The sequence below is a fragment of the Rhipicephalus sanguineus genome, chromosome 7 (genome assembly GCF_013339695.2).
Source record: "Rhipicephalus sanguineus isolate Rsan-2018 chromosome 7, BIME_Rsan_1.4, whole genome shotgun sequence".
Taxonomy (NCBI): domain Eukaryota; kingdom Metazoa; phylum Arthropoda; class Arachnida; order Ixodida; family Ixodidae; genus Rhipicephalus; species Rhipicephalus sanguineus.
The window spans coordinates 162,124,580-162,145,782 of NC_051182.1; the positions used below are offsets into that span (position 1 = coordinate 162,124,580).

Here is a 21,203-nt window from a genome sequence, read left to right on the forward strand (position 1 = left end):
TAGGTAATTCGGTTATTAAGATTTTTCGTTATGTGGACGATTACTTGATTTTTTGTAGTGGTGAGGACTTTGAAACGGTGGTAACTTCAGTGAGCGAAAAAATTGAATTAAATGGAGGAGGGCTGAGCTTTATTAACGAGGTGCCTAAGAATAATGAAATACAATTTCTAGACATTTCCTTAACGTTCCAGAAGAACCACGTGCGCTGGCAGTATTCTCCTAGATCTTCGAAACCGCTGTTAAATTTTTCATCGAAGCACTCAAAGGTTGTTAAAAACGGCATCGCCATGTCTTGCCTTGAGTCAGCCCTCACTATGTCGCATGAGCACGAAATGAGTGATAGCTTTAACGCACAGGTTACGCGTCTTTTAGATTTAGCGTATACTCGTGATGCAGTGGCCACTGTCACTGAACGTTTAAAGAAGTCCATTGTGTTAAGTCCGAGCATGGTTGCAGAAAGCGATAGGAAGAAACGTGTCGTAGGCATACCGTACATTCATTGCGTACCTCACAGGCTAAAGAAAGTGGGAAGAAGATACGGCGTTAATGTTGTTTTCATGGCTGCCAATAAGCTAGGTAAGATACGTGCCGCTGTGCAGAGGAAGAATGAGCGAGTAAAAGAAAAGAAGCGAACTGATATTTGTTTCGTAAAACATACAAATAAATTCACTGATTGCCGTACAAGTGTGGTGTATAAGGTCCCATTCAGCTGCGGCCGCTTCTACGTAGGACAGCCGGGTCGCTGCATTAACCAGAGATTATTACAACATAAGAGATCACTAAGCAGAGGCTCACCTTCTAATCTATCGTTACATTGTCGAGATTGTAAGTGCACGCCAAAATTCAATGAATGCGAAGTTTTGTACCGACATAGGAATGAAGAAACGCGTCTGATCATTCAGGCATGGCATATCGAGAATAGTGGTAGCGCATGCGTGAGCCAACCGTCGATTAACTTGCATAAAGATGAAATCAAATGCCTTAACAGATATCTTTCGCGTAGGCCCCACGCGTGCCGGATTGATAGGTTTGCCTATTCGCGGCGAGATCGACCTATAGGTGGCAGCACCGTCACCCCGCTAGTGTGGATACTGGTTTCGTGTGGTGTGTGTAGAAGTGCACGGGGCTTCTGTTTTCACATCGTGATTTTGTATTCCGTACCCGCACAAAACTCTTCGATATCGATGGTGAGGTTTTGTTCGGTGCCACAATGCCGCACATACTACACAGAGCGAGGGATAAGCTTCCATTTCTATCCCACCGACGCGGAACGTCGCCGACTGTGGCTCGTTAGGCTTCGTAACGGCAAGACGGCTTCTAAGTACGCGATGGTGTGCAGCAAGCACTTCGACGTCGGTGCATTCTAGCGTTCGCGAACGAGAACGGATGGTGAGTAGTCAGCGATAACTTCGCTAATGTGTGCATTTATATGCTTGTTGCTGCTGTGCACTACGCGCATGAAGACGGTTGTAGTAAGCGAACGCTCGGGGAAGCTTCCATGTGCTTTGATTTGCCTACACTTCCGCAGGAAAATTAAGCGAGAATCAATCGAGAAAGAAGAAAATTAATTCATGGAATTTATTCTGTGTCATTCATGTACCGTCTGCGCTGTGAATGCAAAGTTTGTTCGCGCTTGGCTATGAGTCTGTTTAAATGAGAGTCCCCGAGCCCTTTTGTAGTTCGCGCATGTTCCATTGTGTTTACACGGCCGCGAGAACAGTTCTCAGCATTCCGCAGGACAAGTACGTGCACCGAAACGCGGCAAGTGTTTATGCATGATCTGGTGCATAGTAAAGGGTATCGTTTTATGAGCCCTCACTCGCCACGTAAGCGATGAAAATGCGCGAGCGAGTTTATCGCCACTGCTGATCTTGATGAATATATTTTTCTCGCTCGCTCTCTTTTTTTTTTTTTAAGGGTTTTCGCGGAAGAGATTGAGGCCTGACGCACTTCCGACACTGAACTTGCCAAAGCGCAAATTTGACAGGCATAAGCTACCTCGCAAGTACACGGGTGTCTTTGTATACATTTCGCCACAAGTTATAATTGCGCAAGGAAACTCAGTTTTGCGATTTCCGTGTCATTCCGTTTTCTGTTCTGTTTAGGGGACAATTTAAGTACCGAAGTGTCAGACGTGACTTGACAGAAATATTTCTCTGCAGTGGGACCAGGACCGTACACAACTAAAGCTCGTCGCGTAACCTATAAACGACAGTCCCGAAGTTATACACCTAACCACAACGCGCAAGAGCATGAGAGCCTTTTTTTTAACCACCGAGTCGCTAAAAGGCTATATTCGCGTGAGGTTTAATACTTCTCATCTTTAGGACAACGCCAAGTGCACTTTGTAATGCGCTTGAACCGCAGAGCGGCACCTACACTGATATGACTCTCGTGAACGGACGGTACGACGACCGCACACAGCACTCTCGACAAGTGCACTCACTGATCTTATTACAGTACATATAAAGCCGATCAAGGCCAAATGCTTCTTTACATCGTGTTAGGCATACGTACGAGCGGTTAAAGTTGCACCAACGCAACGGAACAAACCGCCTTTTGAGCCCCTGCATGACGTACGCGCACATGCAAACACAACGCGGCTAGCAGACGACGCGTGGAGCAATCCACACTAGGCGCGCTTCAGCCAGTAGCCGCCAGGCGGCGACTCCGATCTATCTCGCGGCCAATTGCATGGGCATGCGCAGATAAGTTTTTAACGCGGTAGCGTTAGAGAGCTCGTGTCGCAGAAATTCCGCTGTCGGCGTCGGCACCGTTGGTTGTGAGCGAAAAATCATCCGTGAGCGAAAAATCGAGAAAGTAGCAAATAAAATAAACGATAAAATCTTCGGTCCCAATGAGAATCGAACCGGGGCCGTTCGGCGTGGCAAGCAGGTGTCTTACCACAAAGCCACGATGTTGCTTGCAGCTGCTTCGGACAAAAACACTACATAAATGTCATGTAGTGAAAGGAGTCTCGACGCATTTTGTTCGGCAGGTGTCACGACGAAAACGAGCCCATACGGTAGGCGCATTCGCGGGGCCATCAAACTACGTCGAAAAACGCCGGGATAGTGCAGCCATCGCCGCTAATTACACACATGAACTTTCAAACAGCTCTAAAAATGGACAACTATGTCCATCTAGAGGAAAACATATCAAGCCAACGCAGCAAACGCTAGATGATGTGCTGCCATCTTTGAGGCATTGTGAGAAATATGTCTCGCCTTTTCATGGCTTCCGAGAGGGCCGGCGCGCGGCGTATATCTTGGAGGCCATGCGACTCTTGCTTTCGATCGAAAGCCTGTAAAATTCGCGCGCGTGCGTGCGTGTGTGTGTGTAACAATACACATTAATAAGTATGCACTTAGTGGTTGAAGTGCGCCCTAGGGGCCGGATTTCGCTATCGCGTTCAACTCTTAAAGGCGAAGCTTAAGGGTCCCCCAATTTTTGTGCCTTCTTTCTTTTCTGCTGTTGTGCATCTTTTCAATTGTTAGTCGGTGTTTGTGGTGTCCCGAGTTCTTTTTTGTGTCCGTGTTTCACGCCCTGTCTTCTTTAGATTGAATACTTACGAACTAGCTCAGCTCTCTGTTATTCTAACCCTCCAGATGATTCTCGACTGCCTCCGCCGCCTCTTAATGTCTGTTTTTCATCGCGCCCTCGCTTGCGTCTTTCGTGGTCCAAATCGTAATGTCTGCATAAACTGTGTGATTAATACCTTCAATTCGCTCTAATTTTTCGGATAATCCTATCATGATGAGGTTGAAGAGTATCTGCGACACGACGGACCCTTGCGGTGTGCCCGCGCTGCCCATGTCTTTTAACACGAAAGTGTTTTATGCCGGGGTCCACCAAGACTTCACTGACGTATTTCCGTCACGGAAATGACGTCGAAAAAATGTACACGATCAGATGGCAAAGAAAAAAAGTTCCGTCACCGGGTATCGAACCCACGACCGCTCGGTCCGCGACAACTGATGCCGAGCATGCTATCCACTGTGCCACGGCCACAGACTCCATAGGCTTTACAAACACGCCTTTTATATCTACCACTCTCCCCGTCGGCGGAGTGGTGTTGCTCTCTAGGAGTGGTAAAGTAATTCGTCATTACTGTGGCCTTCGCGATAAGCACCTCCACCGCGTTACACATCCGTCCCATTCGGCCCGTTTTCAATAGTTCAATTTTGTCAATGCCCTTACACACCGCGAGGGGGCGACATTAGCGCAAGCGTCGGAGAAGCGTCTGCCTCGCTCATTGTATCACGCTAATCCAAACCAAAAATAGCTCTGCGACGCGCGCCTGCCTCACCTGGCTGTGCGTTCCCCGGTCACGCGCTCACCCCGAGAAAAATCGCGGCCGGGCTACCAGGGCGGCACGACGCGCTTTGCGTTTCCCTCTAGTCCGGCCGTGGTGTTCAATCACATTGTAACATGCCGCAGGATGGCGACCAAGTTCTGCGTCCAATATGCGACGCTCCTCTGGCTATCACACCTCGTTCTCTGATTGCGCTTTCACCGCTAACAACTACAGCTACCACAGGGGTTTGTTTAATCATTTAGCATGGACGTTAGTCGTCAGGATGGAGACGTACCACCAATTATCAAAGTGGGTACATCCACGTTAAACGGTGCCATATATGCGAGACATCAATATACATTTAGCAAACTCTCTTATGTCAATGTACAGTAAAGATTCAGTTACTTCTGTAAGGGCGCGCTTTACTTTCGTGTTATTCCGATTGCTATGACGGAGGGATCAACCATGTTTTTTTTGTAATGCAGAAAGTCTCGATGACCTCCCTTGCGGTTCTCGTTTTTGCCTTTGAAAGGAATTTTGTTTTTTCCAGCTGAGGAAAACAGCTCATGCTGTCGCGGTTCTTGCGGTGTACGAGATTGCTGCCCGAGCCAGTGCGCCTGTATCGCTTGTGTTTCAGCGCGCGTTCATTGAAGCAGCGGCTGGTTTGATCTATATATGACCGGTACATGACAACGGAATTTCAAAGATAACTTTTGAGACGCATTTAGTGTGCAAGTTCTCGTGGTTTCTTCTCCACGATCGAAGCTCGTTTTTTGCTTTAGGCAACAAAGGTCATAATTTTTAAAATCTACATAGCGCTGAAAGCACGACGCGAATTCCGTACCTTTCTGCTAGCTTCTTGATGTTGTGCGATAGGCAGTGCAAATAGGGCATAACGAAAGGTGGTATTTGATTCAAGCGTTGCTCTTTCCTTTCTGTAGATTTTAGTTTCTGAAGTAGGCTTTCAGGAATACTGCTTTTGAAAGACCTTCCCTCCCCGGATGCTCTGCAGCTGGTGGAATCTGAAAGCCACCGTCGAATCGTGAGCTTCATTTGTGAGGTGGTGGCCAGGTACTGCACCAGAGAGGACAATATCTGTTCTGGTAAAATGAGTCGCAGAGAGGAGGCACAAGTATAGTCCTTTAGGTACCTTGCCGGTCCAAAAGCCCCAAATCATGGAGGCATTATCAAGTACCCGTTGCACGAGTAAACAAAGGGGGGTTTTTTACCCATGACATTAACTAACTCGGAAACGTAGTCAAGTTGGCTGGATGACCGTGCCTCGGAAGAGGCCTGATACCTACGGACATTGCCTTAACGATTTGTGCCGCTTTCGGTCTCAAAATATCCGCGACGCCGCAGTCATGTGCTCGTGCATAAGCAGTATCATTTTTCAAGTGCGATCGGAAATGACGGGAAGGATCAAACCTGAGACCGTGCAGTGCTCTGGGGTCTAAGAACTTCAGCTGCAGACGCCTGATGTCCAGGGACTGCAGACCATGTGCGTCGGCGAAGCTGTCGGTAGCCAACGAGGAGATCGGGTTACCCGACACATCCAGCGAGTGAAGCTGGGGCAAGAACCGCCACAGGTGACGTGGCATCGTGTCTAGCAGGTTGCGGGACACATCCAACACTCGCAGGCTCCTCAGGTGTCGGAATGCATCGGTGGACAGGTTGAACAGGAAGTTCTCCGCCACATCTAACGTCAACAACCTGGGAGTGAAACAGGCACAACTCAGTCAGGTAGAATATAAGGCAAAATCCACAGGTAGATGAGCACAAGAAAGCATGAGTACAAATGAAGGCACTATATGGACACACATGTGCTGTGCATTCCGTACGCCTGTCTATCCAGTGTGCGTTCACTTGTTCTCGTGTCTTCCTGCACTCAACCATCTTCATTCAAGATGCAGCAACATGCCCATATTGCCACCCCGCTTGTCATAAATTAGCATTTCCCTATAGGTGGACAGCACAACGGTGCGTCGTCTGCAAACGGCACTTCCAGTTAAACGCTGAGCCATTCACTGCTGCAACATGCTCGCGAATCAGTGTAAATTGGGAGGAAACATGTACACTTTTGCGACGCGATTGTTACCGGCTGTTTAGGGACTGCGTTCTTCAATTTTTTTGGCGATAGGATAGATAAAGTTCCGCATTTCACAGAACGAAGTGATCAAGTGTAAATATGTTGTTGTTAACGAGCCTGTAAACAGGCTACAACTTTTATTTTTCACCTCTCAAACAAACTCGCTAATTCTTGCAGAAGGCCGCGGCAATCACATTTTCGCAGCGCTGCGGTGTGCGAAGCGGCCGCCGAAACTGGTCCCTCGACCCTCCAAAAAAAAATCACAGCATATCCACGGGGTGAATGATGATGAGTGGGGCGAAGCTACGGAGGGAATCATCTGTAAACCGTGAAACTCTTCCGTGAAATGCGCCCAGTACATAATATAAAGAGTGTGAAACATCGTGTATATATTAAACATCAAACTTTTATTGTGCTGTTGGTTTACGTGGTCCCTTCATTATCACTTGTGATCGGTGAAATGCAAGGAAGAAGTCCGCTCCCGAGCGAAAGAGCGCCAAGAGCGACCGCATTCCCCGCTCGCCCTGTACGAATTAAAGGCAAGGCTAGAGGGAAGACAGGACGCGCGTTCCACGACGCGAGGTCGGTAGCATGCCCAACGAAAGCCAACGGAACGCGATCGTGCAAGTGCTCCGGCTTCGCATCGCCTCATGGTTCCATTTAGCGTCCCAAAACCAAATATATTGCTCAAGGTGTGCCTTGCGTTTTTCGTAGAAATAATTTCTTTATCATGTACATTAAGACGAAAAGTTGAAAGCTCACTAGAGTGTATCGCCCGCAAAGTATGTCTTTTAGTGTGATTTAACTCTCGTACGGCATGGTCCTCGCGCCGTTGCCGGTCCACCTCGCCCGTTGACGATCGGGCGAGGTGGCTACATACAACTACTACTACTACACTTTAAGAAAAACATCTGGCGTTCTTTCGTTCTGCTTTTACAAAACATCTAGCGTCTTTCGTTGGTTTATTTCATCAATCAACGGCGTTTTGAACAAAATTTTTATTGTTTAATCACGCACAGGAGAAATCTCACCAGGCACTACCTTGGAGGTAAACAATGGCTGCTAATGGGAATGAGAGACAGAAGAAGTCGGCTTTTAGCTAACACTTACACTTCTACTTCTACTAACGTTTCCTACTAGAACATGCCAATGGCTGCTAATGGGGAATGAGAGACAGAAGAATTCGGCTTTTAGTTAACGCGCACGCTGCGAATTTTTTATTGTTCAACAACGCACAGGAGAAATCTCCCACCGGCACCACCTTGGAGGTCAAAGCGTAAGACTTGTTACGGACTACTACGACGATGACGACTACGAGGGACGAACGGGTGCCGCCTTAAGGAGCTTCGCCCCTAAAACAACGCTGGGATCCTCCAACCCCTACCTCCGGATCGATGGATATCAATGCAAAGCTTAAAAATCTGTCCGACCAATTCGACATGAAACTGCAGGAACTTGAAAGTCGCATTGAAAGTAAATTCAACGCCTTTATCAGTGACATAGCTACAAAACTAGAGGCACGGATAGAACAATGCATGGAAACTATTCTCCAGAGGATGGTTGGCCTTCTTGAGGCACGCCTCACACAGCTCCCCCTTTCTCCCCACAGCACAACCTGCCGGCACGGATCCCCACATCTCCATTAACGAGAGTCTAACACCTCTAATCCATCCCCTACGCTCTATTACGGCAGAGCGGGCCAATAAGAATTCCCTCTATATCATAACATGGAACTGCCATGGCTTTCGGGGCAAGCAAGCGCCCCTGCGGCTTCTACATCCTAGTCTCTCCCCAACGCCCCAAGTCCTTCTCCAAGATAGTGCCACACAGGCCACACTTCCTAGTTACAACTCCACACTCTCTGACACCACGAACGCACCCGGAGCGTCTACCCTTGTGCACCGCACTCTCACATACAGGACACATTACATCACATCAGACTAGAGGTTCTAAAAAGAGACAGGGCGTGCAAACACGGACACAAGAAAGAGATCAGGACACCACAAACGCCGACTACACACCACAAACGCCCTGTCTCTTTTTAGAATGAATACGTACCAACTAGCTCAGCTCTCTGTTATTCTAAGACTAGAGGTGTGCGCCGCCGCCGCCGCCTGTTTTTGGTCACGCCGCTCGCGCCGCCGCCGAAGTCCCAAGAGAGATCACGCCGCCGCCGCCGCGCAATAATTGCGGCGCGCCGCCGTTAGTCTTTTCTTTTAATTCGAATGGGGAATCTGGAAATAAAATACAGCACTTCGCCGGAGGAGCTCTTCTCGATGTGTCCATGTAATGAACTGTCCATTTCAGCGGCCGCTGCACAGCGGGAGCTCGGCGAGAAGCGCGCTCCCTGTTTTCGGTTCTTGTTCTGCAGCGCCATCATGACATCAGGAAGCTTTCAAACACTCTCGACACAAATGATAGGGGCGGAATGCGCTTCAATGCAACGAACGCAGCCCTCAGAGATCCGACTATCGGTGCCCATGTCTTTTGATCGTGTTAGCTATCGATTTAGGTTTAATGCGGCCGCTCGTCTAGCGCAGCTGTGAGGTCGGTACGCATTCCCTGCATCGTTACCAAACATCTGGGACACATTCATATGCAAATTCTGACTTGAAAAGTTCTGGTTTCTGTGCATTTCGTCCGCTCTCTTCTTACGCTAGGAATGTGCTGGCGGGTTCGGTGCGGCGACGTGGTCAAGAGCGAGGTGACATCACGGCTTCCAGCTTTTTCGAATCACTGAATGCGCTCTGCCGAAATGGACTGTAGACATCTCCTGTGGATGAACGCATCGAGAATAGCTCCCCAGAAGTTGTAGTATCTTTTTCTGTTCCCGAAAAAGCGACGACCCCACTCGCTGAATAGCATTTTCTTGGAGTCTTGGACCTAGTACACTGTGCATAAATAAATAAAATAGATCAGTATTATATATATATCGGTGCGTTAGTACATTTTTTCCTTTCCTTCTTACTCGAGTAAGTCAATAAATAAATACATAAGTAAAGAGAATGGCAAACTTAGAATATAGCTGAGCTAGTTGGTAGGTATTCATGTTAACAAGACATGATCGTGGAAACACGGACACAGGGGAAAAGTCGAGAGAGTGAACAGCTATCTCAAGTATAGACCACTACTCGCACTGGATTGATAGGTATGGCCTCTTACGTGGGAATGCGCAGATAAATATTTGTGTCTACCTTCAGTTCCGCCGCTGTGTGATTTTTCAGTTAGCGGCGTTTCTGGTGTCTTGACTACTCTCCTGTGTCCGTGTTTGCACGCCCTGTTTTTATAAAGGGCCCCTAACAGCCTCTGAATATGCAACAAAAAACAAAAACAACGAGCGCGTTATTCTCTCTTGGCGTTTCTTGTCTTTTGGTGCACTTCGTGATGCCAGAACAGTGATTCACGTGACATCATCAGGGTACATACTCTCGACTGGTCCATATACGAGAAAGAATAGTTGTGAATTGTCCCCCACACTGATTTGCCATGCAGCCGCCCATCCGCTCTTGCTTCTCTCGCACGACTATCGTGCGCGGTTAGCTATTTCGCTCCCATTTGGTGCGTTTGTCACCGCGCTTGCAGAGATAACAGACTGTAACCGACAAGCGCGAAATCATGATAAATTCAACGCTTAATGCTGACATTGTATGCGTGCTTTATGAAGAAATAAGTGACGAGGAGATGTCCTCTGTAAGAAGGGTTTTCAAGGCGTGAACGAAACCAATGGAAAAGGCGCCGGATTATATGATTCTTCCAACGGACGCACTCTTTACAGCGGAGACGATGCAGCTTTCTAGGAAAAAACCACGGCTGATCCCTCCGTCATAGGAATCGGAATAACACGAAAGTAAAGCGTGCCCTTACAGAAGTAACTGAATGCTTACTGTACATTGATATAAGAGAGATTGCACAATGTATATTGATGTCTGGCAGCTAATGGCACCGTTTAACGTGTATGCACCCACTTTGATTATTGGTGGTACATCTCCATCCCGACGATTAACGTCCATGTTAGAGGATTAAACAAAACCATTGTGGTTTCTGTAGTAGTTAATGGTGAAAGCGTAATCAGAGAACGAGGTGTGATAGCCAGAAGAGCGTCGCATATTGGACGCAGAACTTGGTCGCCATCCCGCGGCATGTTAAAATGTGATTGAACACCACGGCTGGACTAGAGGGAAACGCAAAGCGCGTCGTGCCGCTCCGGTAGCCCGGCCGCGATTTTTCTCGGGGCGAGTGCGTGAGCATGGAACGCGGTGTTACAGCCAGGTGAGGCAGGCCCGCGTCGCAGAGCTATTTTTAGGGGCGTAGCTCCTCTTAGTCTAACCTTGTTACGTCTCCGTTGTCCGGCGTATCTCCCGGCAGCCGGCAGTAAACGGCAGTATCTGTCCGGGGGTAGTGGTGGTGGTGTGCGGCGTGACCACCCTTACTGCGCATGCGCATACCCTCTCCACACACCTCCTCTCCACTCCCCCTCACCATTCCCCATGTCCTGTACCCCTCTCCCATTTCCCTCTCCCCTTCCCCTCTCCACGTCCCTTCTCCCCTCCCCCTCTCCCATACCCCTCTCCCCTTCCCCTCTCCCATAACCAGTCTTATAAACGGAGGGGGCGTGCACACATGAAGGCTCCCTAAAGACAATGCGCTGCGACAGTACGTGATATGTATCGCCCTCTCCTCTCCTACGCTTCCCCCTCTTTCTCCTCTCCTACGGTCCCCCCCCTATCTTGCCTCACGGCGCAGCGGCGCCGACGCAGGCAGCGTCGCGAGGCAGCGTCGCGGCAGCGTCTTGATTGAAAAAACCGACCGCTCGCGCTGCACAACCGTTCACTGACCACCCCGTATATATAGGCACTGGATTTTGACCTCCAAGGTAGTGCGCGTGTGCGATTTCTCCTGTGCGTGATTAAACAATGAAAATTCACAGCGTACATGTAAAATTAAAGTGAGCTGCAAGTCGTCATAACTCTCATCGAACCTTTACGCGCCCGATCTCACGTCGGTGATGATGTACTGGGCAGAATTCACGGAAGATTCACGGTTTACCGATGAACCTCCGCAGCTTCGCCCACTCATTATGATTCACTCCGTGGATATGCTGTGATTTTTTGGTTTGTATTAGCGTGATGCTGAGCGAGGCCGACGCTTTTACGACGCTTGGGCAAAGGTCGCCACCTCGTGGTGTGTTAAGGCATTGACAAAATTCAACTTCTATTGAAAACGCGCCGAATGGGACGGACGCGTAAACGTGTTGCAGGTGCTAGTCGCGGAGGCCACAGCAATGACGAATTACTTTACCTTACCACTCCCAGAAGTCAACACCACCCAGCCGACCGGGAGAGTGGTAGATATAAAGGCGCGTTCTTAAAGCCTCCAGAGTCTGTGACCGTGGCGCAGTGGATAGCGTGCCCGGCATTTGTTGTTGCGGACCGAGCGGTCGTGGGTTCGATGCCCGTTGACGGTACCTTTTTAGGGGCGAAGCTCCTTAAAGCGGCACCCGTTAGTCCCCGTCGTAGTGCGTAACCAGTCTTAACGCCAGTACCAGATCTTGACCTCCAAGGTGGTGCCGGTGAGAGATTTCTCCTGTGCGTTGTTGAACAATAAAAAATTTGCAGCGTGCGCGTTAACTAAAAGCCGAATTTTCTGTCTCTCATTCCCCATTAGCAGCCATTGGCATGTTCCAGTAGGAAACGTTAGTAGAAGTGTAAGTGTTAGCTAAAAGCCGACTTCTTCTGTCTCTCATTCCCATTAGCAGCCATTGTTTACCTCCAAGGTAGTGCCTGGTGAGATTTCTCCTGTGCGTGATTAAACAATAAAAATTTTGTGCAAAACGCCGTTGATTGATGAAATAAACCAACGAAAGACGCCAGATGTTTTCTAAAGGCAAAACGAAAAGACGCCAGATGTTTCTAAAGCAAAACGAAAAGACGCCAGCTGCTTAACGAAAGACGCTAGATGTTTTCTGAAGCAATGGTTTTCTAAACAATGAAAATTCACAGCGTACATGTAAAATTAAAGTGAGCTGCAAGTCTTCATAACTCTCATCGAACCTTTAGTATAAACGCGCCCGATCTCACGTCGGTGATGATGTACTGGGCAGAATTCACGGAAGATTCACGGTTTACCGATCAACCTCCACAGCTTCGCCCACTCATCATCATTCACTCCGTGGATATGCTGTGATTTTAGCTAACACTTACACTTCTGCTAACGTTTCCTACTGGAACATGCCAATAGCTGCTAATGGGGAATGAGAGACAGAATAATTCGGCTTTTAGTTAACGCGCACGCTGCGAATTTTTTATTGTTCAACAACGCACAGGAGAAATTTCCCACCGGCACCACCTTGGAGGTCAAGATCTGGTACTAGCGTTAAGACTGGTTACGCACTACGACGGGGACGAACGGGTGCCGCTTTAAGGAGCTGCGCCCATAAAAAGGAGCAAGAATCAGCAGTTCCGTGTACGAATACAAGCGATGAGCGAAGCTCCTTAAAAAACATGGATGATCCCTCTGTCATAGGAATCGGTATAACACGAAAGTGAAACGTGTCTTCACAGGCTTAGTTGAGCGTTTGTTGCGCATTCTTTCGCCCCTAGGGCGATGGAATGAATGCTACAGCAACAAATTGTAATGTCACGCGAAGAACGGCAAGCAGCTCGAAACTTGCAACGTGCTGCTCAAGCAGAAAGGACGCACGCAACGAACATACACAGGATGAGAGCGAACTGTCACATTTGTAACTTATTTCTGCGTGAGCACCGCGCTCCTTTCGCAAAAGCAGCCGCTGCAGTGGGCCAAGTGACCTTCGTGCTCTCAACGCGAGACGTACAAACCACAGCGATCACGAGATAAGCGCCCGCACAAGCGACCACGCCCTGTAGACGCGGCCGCTCGTCGCAGTGGCGACGACCTTTCGAGGTAGCATATACAGTAACTCTACGCTTTTCGAGCCCGTCGCGCCATCTCGCCAGTGATAACGAAAACACTGTAACACATATCTCTGAATACAGGCAACCACGCCCTGTAGATGCGGGCGCTCGTCGCAACAGCGACGACCTTTCAAGCGCGCCCTTCTACGCTCTTCGAGCCCGTCGCGCCATCTCGCTAGTGATAACGAAAACACTATAACACAGATCTCTGAGTACAGCCACCCGCAAATGGTATATATAAATAGCTCGCCGTTAGCATTGCGTAGAACGTGCCGTCCGTGGCCGAGTCGTTTCGCGCTGCGCGCTGTGGAACGAGCGGTCGTGAGTTCGATTCCCGGTGACGGAAATTTTTCTTCTGGTTTTTTTCTTTGCCCATTGTTAGTCTCTACATTTTACAACGTCATATCCGTGACGGAAATACGTCAGCGGAGCCGTGGTGGACCCCGGCATAAAACACTTTCGTGTTAAAAATCACAGCATATCCACGGGGTGAATGATGATGAGTGGGGCGAAGCTACGGAGGGAATCATCTGTAAACCGTGAAACTCTTCCGTGAAATGCGCCCAGTACATAATATAAAGAGTGTGAAACATCGTGTATATATTAAACATCAAACTTTTATTGTACTGTTGGTTTACGTGGTCCCTTCATTATCACTTGTGATCGGTGAAATGCAAGGAAGAAGTCCGCTCCCGAGCGAAAGAGCGCCAAGAGCGACCGCATTCCCCGCTCGCCCTGTGCGAATTAAAGGCAAGGCTAGAGGGAAGACAGGACGCGCGTTCCACGACGCGAGGTCGGTAGCATGCCCAACGAAAGCCAACGGAACGCGATCGTGCAAGTGCTCCGGCTTCGCATCGCCTCATGGTTCCATTTAGCGTCCCAAAACCAAATATATTGCTCAAGGTGTGCCTTGCGTTTTTCGTAGAAATAATTTTTTTATCATGTACATTAAGACGAAAAGTTGAAAGCTCACTAGAGTGTATCGCCCGCAAAGTATGTCTTTTAGTGTGATTTAACTCTCGCACGGCAGGGTCCTCGCGCCGTTGCCGGTCCACCTCGCCCGTTGACGATCGGGCGAGGTGGCTACATACAACTACTACTACTACACTTTAAGAAAAACATCTGGCGTTCTTTCGTTCTGCTTTTACAAAACATCTGGCGTCTTTCGTTGGTTTATTTCATCAATCAACGGCGTTTTAACAAAATTTTTATTGTTTAGTCACGCACAGGAGAAATCTCACCAGGCACTACCTTGGAGGTAAACAATGGCTGCTAATAGGAATGAGAGACAGAAGAAGTCGGCTTTTAGCTAACACTTACACTTCTACTTCTACTAACGTTTCCTACTGGAACATACCAATGGCTACTAATGGGGAATGAGAGACAGAAGAATTCGGCTTTTAGTTAACGCGCACGCTGCGAATTTTTTATTGTTCAACAACGCACAGGAAAAATCTCCCACCGGCACCACCTTGGAGGTCAAAGCGTAAGACTGGTTACGCACTACGACTACTACGACTACGACTACGAGGGACGAACGGGTGCCGCCTTAAGGAGCTTCGCCCCTAAAAAGCGTCCCGTGGCTCGTGGTGGCGCGAGCTAGTGGGAACGCTTTGGCTCTTGTAGACTTATGCCACAGGAGGGAAGAAACGAGACGGTTGAACCAGAATCACAGTATATATCTTACAACGTGGCCATGCAGACACCTGGGGCTAAAATTACAGCGCAAACGCACAAGACATCCAGAAAGAAAAAAAAAATGTACGACACAAGCGCTGACTAACTGCTTTATTCTTTAGTACCCCTATGCATATTGCATATTGGGCGCGAGGCCCACCACTGCAATCGCGGGCGCTGCAATCGCTGTGACGTGCAGGGTTGGATCACGTGATGTCCCCTCGCTCTGGCGAAGGGAAGCGGACGGTTGAATGCGTTGTTTTTAACCGCGATTTCTTGGCGTTTTTCCTTTTGAGCAGCATTCTTTTGCTCTCACTTTATGTCTACAGAACCCTAGAGGCTCACAATCCGGAAAAGTGCAGTAAATGTTACCGAAGGCCTGGTATACTGTTCTGTTCCGTGCCACAGTGCGCTACGTACGCGAAGGAACCAGGCGTGAGCTTTCACTTATACCCTGCTTTGCAAGAGCATGATGCCGCTATCACCTGTATTTTTTATTGTTATTTCTAGCCCATAGGATTAAAATGGACATAGATCACGAATGTTCACACAAAAGCAAGACGTTTCTGCTCCCGCACAGAGCCTTGTTCACAACGATAAATGAATGCGCACACAGTTCGGTTATGTCTGTTTTAAAATATGACGTACGTAGCAACATGCGTGCACGTGTGGGAAGTAGCCGTCATTACGTTTAAGCCTGTTCGCCGTTGTCCGGATTGTCAGAGATCCAAGATTAAGTCGAGAAGTCCAGTTATTAGATGTGAAGCATCTTATGGCGGAGTTCAATCCGGTGGTGGTGGTGGTGGTGTGCGGCGTGACCACCCTTACTGCGCATGCGCAAACCTTCTCCACTTTCCCTCTCCATTCCCTCTCTCCCCTTTCCCTCTCCACTTCCCCTCTACACTCCTCCTCTCCTCTCCCATCCCCTTTCCCTTTCTCCCCTCCCCCACCCCTTTCTCTTTCCCCATTCCCCCTCTCCACATCCCCTTTCCCCCTCACCACTTCACCTCTGAAACGCGGGCTCTACATGCCGAAACACTGCTTCGCATCGCCTCATGGTCCCCTTTAGCGGGAAATGGTGTGATTTTTTCTCTCTCCGTTATTCTTGCCCTATTCCAGTTTATTTCGTGGCCAGTTGCTTCTGCGTGCTCGGCCATTGCTGTTCGATGAAACCTTCTTTCTTACATGTCATACATGTGCTGCTTCAGGAGCGTAGCCAGAAATTTTTTTCGGGGGGGGGGGAGGTTCAGCCATACTTTATGTATGTTCATGCGTGCGTTTGTATGTGTGCGTGTATATATACGCAAGCAAAACTGAAAAATTTCGGGGTGTTTGAACCCCCCAACACCCCCCCCCCCCCGGCTACGCCCCTGTGCTGCTTGAATCTTTGCTGAAAGTTACCTGTCTCGCCGACAAAACTTCCACCCAAGTCTGCGTAACCCCACCGCCCCTTGGGTGTCCATGTCCATTTTAGTTGTCCTTATGTGACACTGATTCTGACAGCAGCAGCGAATTGTCATACTGCTTATCAATGAAGCTGCAAAGGCTGGACGCTAGTACTTTAACCGAAACATAACATTGCCATTTAGACCACGGTAAGCCACACCTTGTAGCATGCTCATTCAGATGCGCAAAGTAATACGGCCGGCTGGCACATGGTGCATATTCTATCGCAAACGAGCCCTATCGGGACCGTATTTTTCGATCGCGATTGACCCCTTTGTAGAAGCTGGATAACTGAGTCAATCAACGAAAATTTGCATCCCTATGTGGCTCGATGGCGATCGAAAGTGCACCGTGGGACAACCGTAGAAAATTTGCGCAGTAAGGAGCAACAGGCAAATATTAAGATCTTGCCGCAGAGAAACTTGTGCTTATGTGAAATGTTATCTCGCTACAACTCCGAACGAGGCACGCGCGTGCGTATGACTCTCTTGCGTTTGCCTCCAATCATACCAGAAAGGTTGCGGCTGCACGCAGCTCTAAGCATGCTTGATTGCTTTCAGGGCTTAAGGTCTCCCTTCATTGGAGGGGGGGCCCTCAGAGGGCAGTGACCTATATACATACATACAGACATACATACAGCCCCTCCTTAAGAAATGGAAGGGGCGGCCGGGCCCCCCCGAGCCCCCCTGACTTTAAGCCCTGGTTGCTTTCCACAAAACGGAGAATCCGCTTGCGTCGTGCTTCATAGAGATATGTGTGCTAAACAGTAATGTAAATGTGCGCATGCTTGTCGTGTCAGCCGTGGCCCGTTTTTAGACGCTAACATACAATGAGTGAAGTTGCATGGTTGCACGCATTTCTTGGAGCAAAAATATGTGTATTAGACGCAAGCATGCGCTAAAGCTCATTTGATGCTTCAAATCAACACAAGATGGTTCGTAACCTTCTACAAAAGCAGCGCGCTCGGCACCCGTGGCTTCCATGTAGGCGGCCATAGCAGACGACGTCGGCAGTCAGGGCGTTGTCTAAGGCATTATGAGGAGCGTAACATTTTTTCAGAGCAGGTATTTAGCACTTCGTATGATCAGTGACGAAGCCGCCGCAGTATTTTACTGATCTTGTCGAAGCGAAGTGCAACGAGAATAATAATAAGAGAGGCGCGAAAGCGGCTGTGCGGGAGAGGGCTGGCGGAGCAATCCAACCTTGCACGTCACAGGTCACGATTACTTGAGGAATCGTCACGATTGCACGTCACGATTACTTGAGGTAGAAGGCACACGTTCCCTTCCTTCAGCGCCATATTACACGAATGTACCACAGATATTTCATAGCTGGATAGAAAACAACGAGCAAAAAGCCTTGCCTGCCGGCCTGCCTACCCCCACCACACCCCGCCATCATTTGGTCGAGCGCGGCCCCACCCAAAAGAAATTCCTGGCTACGCCACTACTACTGCTACGCGTTCGAAACATTCTGTGGGCGACAAGAAAACGGCGAGGAAGGTTCATGCTAAACAGACTGGGTGTGCAAACACTGACACAAGAGAGAAAAGTCAAAACACCACATAGGGTGTTTCCTTATATACAGCCGTCTCGTGCTGCCTTTTTGTCACGTTGTTGAAACTCTGTTTGCCCACATCTTCGACAAAATCTGCGCAAGCCTAGAATCACTAACACTGCGGGGGCTTGTGAGCATTTGTGACCATTCGAGCAAACAGCTTGCAGAAGGCTTCGCGGCCACCTGGAGGAGAAATGCATGTTTGAACGACGTGACTATGCTACATCGGCGCTGGTGTAGCGATAGAAAGGTGGCAATTGAAATTCGCTTCGCGTATACAAACGCCTGATACTGACCTTTTTAGGTGGAACGGCGGAAGTCTGGCCAGGCTGCAGTTTCTCAACTTGAGAGTGCCCAGAGTTTTAAGCGGTAAGAGACAGGCTCTGTTCAAAGTAAACAGTGGATTGTGGGCTAGGTCCAGGCTCATTAGTTGACCCAGGCCGGCGAACGAGTTTTCACCGATGGCGATTAACTGGTTCCGAGAGATGTTGAGCGCCAGTATGGTATGGAAACCGTCGAAGTGATGAGCGCCAATGCTGGAGATGCGGTTACCGGACAGGTCGAGGACACGCAGCGTGCCTTTGACCGCCGCGATGGAGTTGCAGTGCATCATGCCGTTGAAAGAGAGGTTGAGCCTTTCGAGAGCCGTGTTCTCGAAAGCATTCTCTGGAATGGAGGCGATCTGGTTGTGACTGAGGTCGATGACACGAAGCCTCGTCAAGTTCCCAAATGCGAATTCGTTGATAGATTCAATCCGGTTGTCGCTCAAGACGATCACCTGCAGCAATGTTGAGATTGGCATTGGGCACTTCCTTCTCCGCCATCACCATGAAAATTAAAAAAGGAAGAGAGGAAGAAACAGGCGGAAAGACAGGGATGTTAGCCAGACGTTTCTATTAGAATAATGGGAGCCCTGCGGCAGATCGCCTTACTCCAACTGTAATGTCTAAGGGGCGAAAGCTGTCCCTGGAATGAGTGGCGCTGTCGTCCACGTGAAAACCTCCTGCTGTAGGCAATGCCACTGACTAAAAGAAATTAGAATTAGTGTTTACTTTCATCCAACAAATTCATCAATTTTCCTCAAGAGTTTTCTAAAAAATGCCTTGTGCGCCATTTTTCGTGCAACTACAAAGTCTAGATAACACAGTTTGTCTCTTTGTGACATACGTAAAGTACCCCCACCCCCCACCCCCGCGGTAGGCCAACAAATGAATCAACTTTCCTCGGGAGTTTTCTCAAAAATGTCTTGTGCGCCCTTTTTCGTGCAAGTACAAAGTGTAGACAACACAGTTTGTCTTTTGTGGCATATGTAAATTACCCCCTTCTCCCTCTAGACATCCCGCATATTCATTTTACCTAAAGGGCAGATGGCATTTTTAGGAGAAGCTCAGAACGACGGAAATTTGAGCTAGTTGGCTGGGATTCGTTATGAAAGATAGTAAGGCGTGCAGATACGCAGACAAGAGAAGAAAACCGAACAAGACACTTCATTGATTTTCGCAAGAAACTAAAGAAAAGAAAAAGAGATGACACGTGGTAAATACCTGCAGCTCTGGAGACCATTGGAAAGCGCCGAAACTAACGTTCGAAATCGCATTGTGGTCTGCGTGGAAGGTCTGCAAAACGGTGAGTGTATTGAAGATGCCACTGAGTCTTGAAATTTTGTTGTTGGAAACGAATAAATTTAGTAAGGAAGAGCCCACACTGGCCAGGAAACCGTGGTCGATTTCAACCAGCTGGTTGTGGCGAACATCCAAAGTATGCACGCCGTAATCATGCGTCTCATTGAATGACGAATCTTGAACATCGGCTCCTGCGTGAAGTGAAACGAGAGAGTTCTGGGACAAGTTCAAGAGGAGAGCACGGCTTCTTGATCCGTAGAGGCAATCCAGGCTGAATGACGTAAGGTTGTTGTGTTGTAGAAAAAGGCTCGAAAGTTGGGAGAGATTATTGAATGCACCCGCTTCTATGGTGTTGATTCTATTTCTGGACAAGACGACGTTGTGAAGCGCAGGAAGATCTTTAAAGGCGCCGCTTCTAAGGATGCGTATTTTGTTTCCCAGAAGCACAACATTTGCAAGCCTGGACAGATTCTTGAATGTGCCGCTGTTCACTGAATTGAGGTCATTATGAGCGAGCACTACCCTGTTAAGCCTCTGGTGAATGGGCTCTTTGAAGAATCCAGGAGTGATGTGGCCAATCATGTTACCTTCCAAGTCGAAGTGCACTAGCGATGGCAAGCCCTCCAGGTACGAGTCTGTGAGGTTAAGCATCTGGTTGTGGTCCAGCTGGAGCCATTGGACGTGCTTCATGTGGCGAATGAGTTCTAACGGCAGGAAGCGCTGTCCCAACGTTGAGCTGAGCTCCAGGACTTCAAGCGTGGGTCTCAGAGGCAGGAAAACATGGTGGTCAATGGAGTGGATGGCGTTGAAAGACAGCTTGAGCTCCCTGAGCCGTGGCAGGTGCGCGAACGTGCCTTTGGACAGGATGCGGATGCCGTTATTGGCCAGGCTGAGTGTTGTCAAGTTTCGAGCCCACAACTCGAAATCTTCGCAGTGGAGCATTTGTATGCGATTGTCCTGCAGACTTAGCCTGCTCAAGCGCTGGGTTGTCCGTAAGGCACTGGCTGGGACACGGTCGAACCGATTCCCCGAGAGGTCTAGTACTTCGAGCGTGGCTCGAAAACTTTGCACGTCAGCCGGTTCAAGTGAAGTGAGAGAATTGCCACGAAGGTAGAGCACCGAAAGCGACGCGAGCGTACGGGCAGCGTACGGGAAGTGGCGGAAGAGGTTGAAACTCAAATCGAGCACGATGAGAACAGACTCGAGGCCACCGAAGACGTGTTCTGCGATGTCCGCCATCCTATTGTTGGCCAGCGAGAGTCGCTCTACGGAGACGCTGCGGAACAGGCCCACTGGAAGCTCCGTGATGAAGTTGAACTCCATGTGCAGGTCGCGCACGTACACCGAACCTGCGCCAAGAAATTAGCTTGTGAACTGCAAGATGACATGACGGACACTTCGAAGATTGCTTTTAGCCAACAGAATCACCAACAGAAAAACGACGGCAAGCAACTACAGATTCGAGTTGCCAGCTGACCTCTTTTGGCTTGCGGTCTGCCGGTAGGAAAAAAGAAAATTAGGCAGCGCGTTCCGCTCTCTATAACACTTGAAGGCGAAAGCGTGCTGCACAGTTGGTAACGCAT

The 21,203-nt window shown here is 48.9% G+C and overlaps 1 protein-coding gene across 1 annotated transcript in view; it reads right to left on the bottom strand.

The window, feature by feature from the left end:
* Positions 1 to 21,203, bottom strand: part of LOC119400439 (chaoptin) — a 386,448-nt gene that overhangs the window by 67,820 nt on the left and 297,425 nt on the right. Inside the window, exons 6-8 of the mRNA XM_037667469.2 lie at positions 19,543 to 20,969; positions 18,295 to 18,776; positions 5,726 to 6,010 (exon numbers count right to left, since the gene is read on the bottom strand). Coding sequence (XP_037523397.1) covers positions 5,726 to 6,010; positions 18,295 to 18,776; positions 19,543 to 20,969 — 2,194 coding nt within the window. The remainder of the gene's footprint in view (positions 1 to 5,725; positions 6,011 to 18,294; positions 18,777 to 19,542; positions 20,970 to 21,203) is intronic.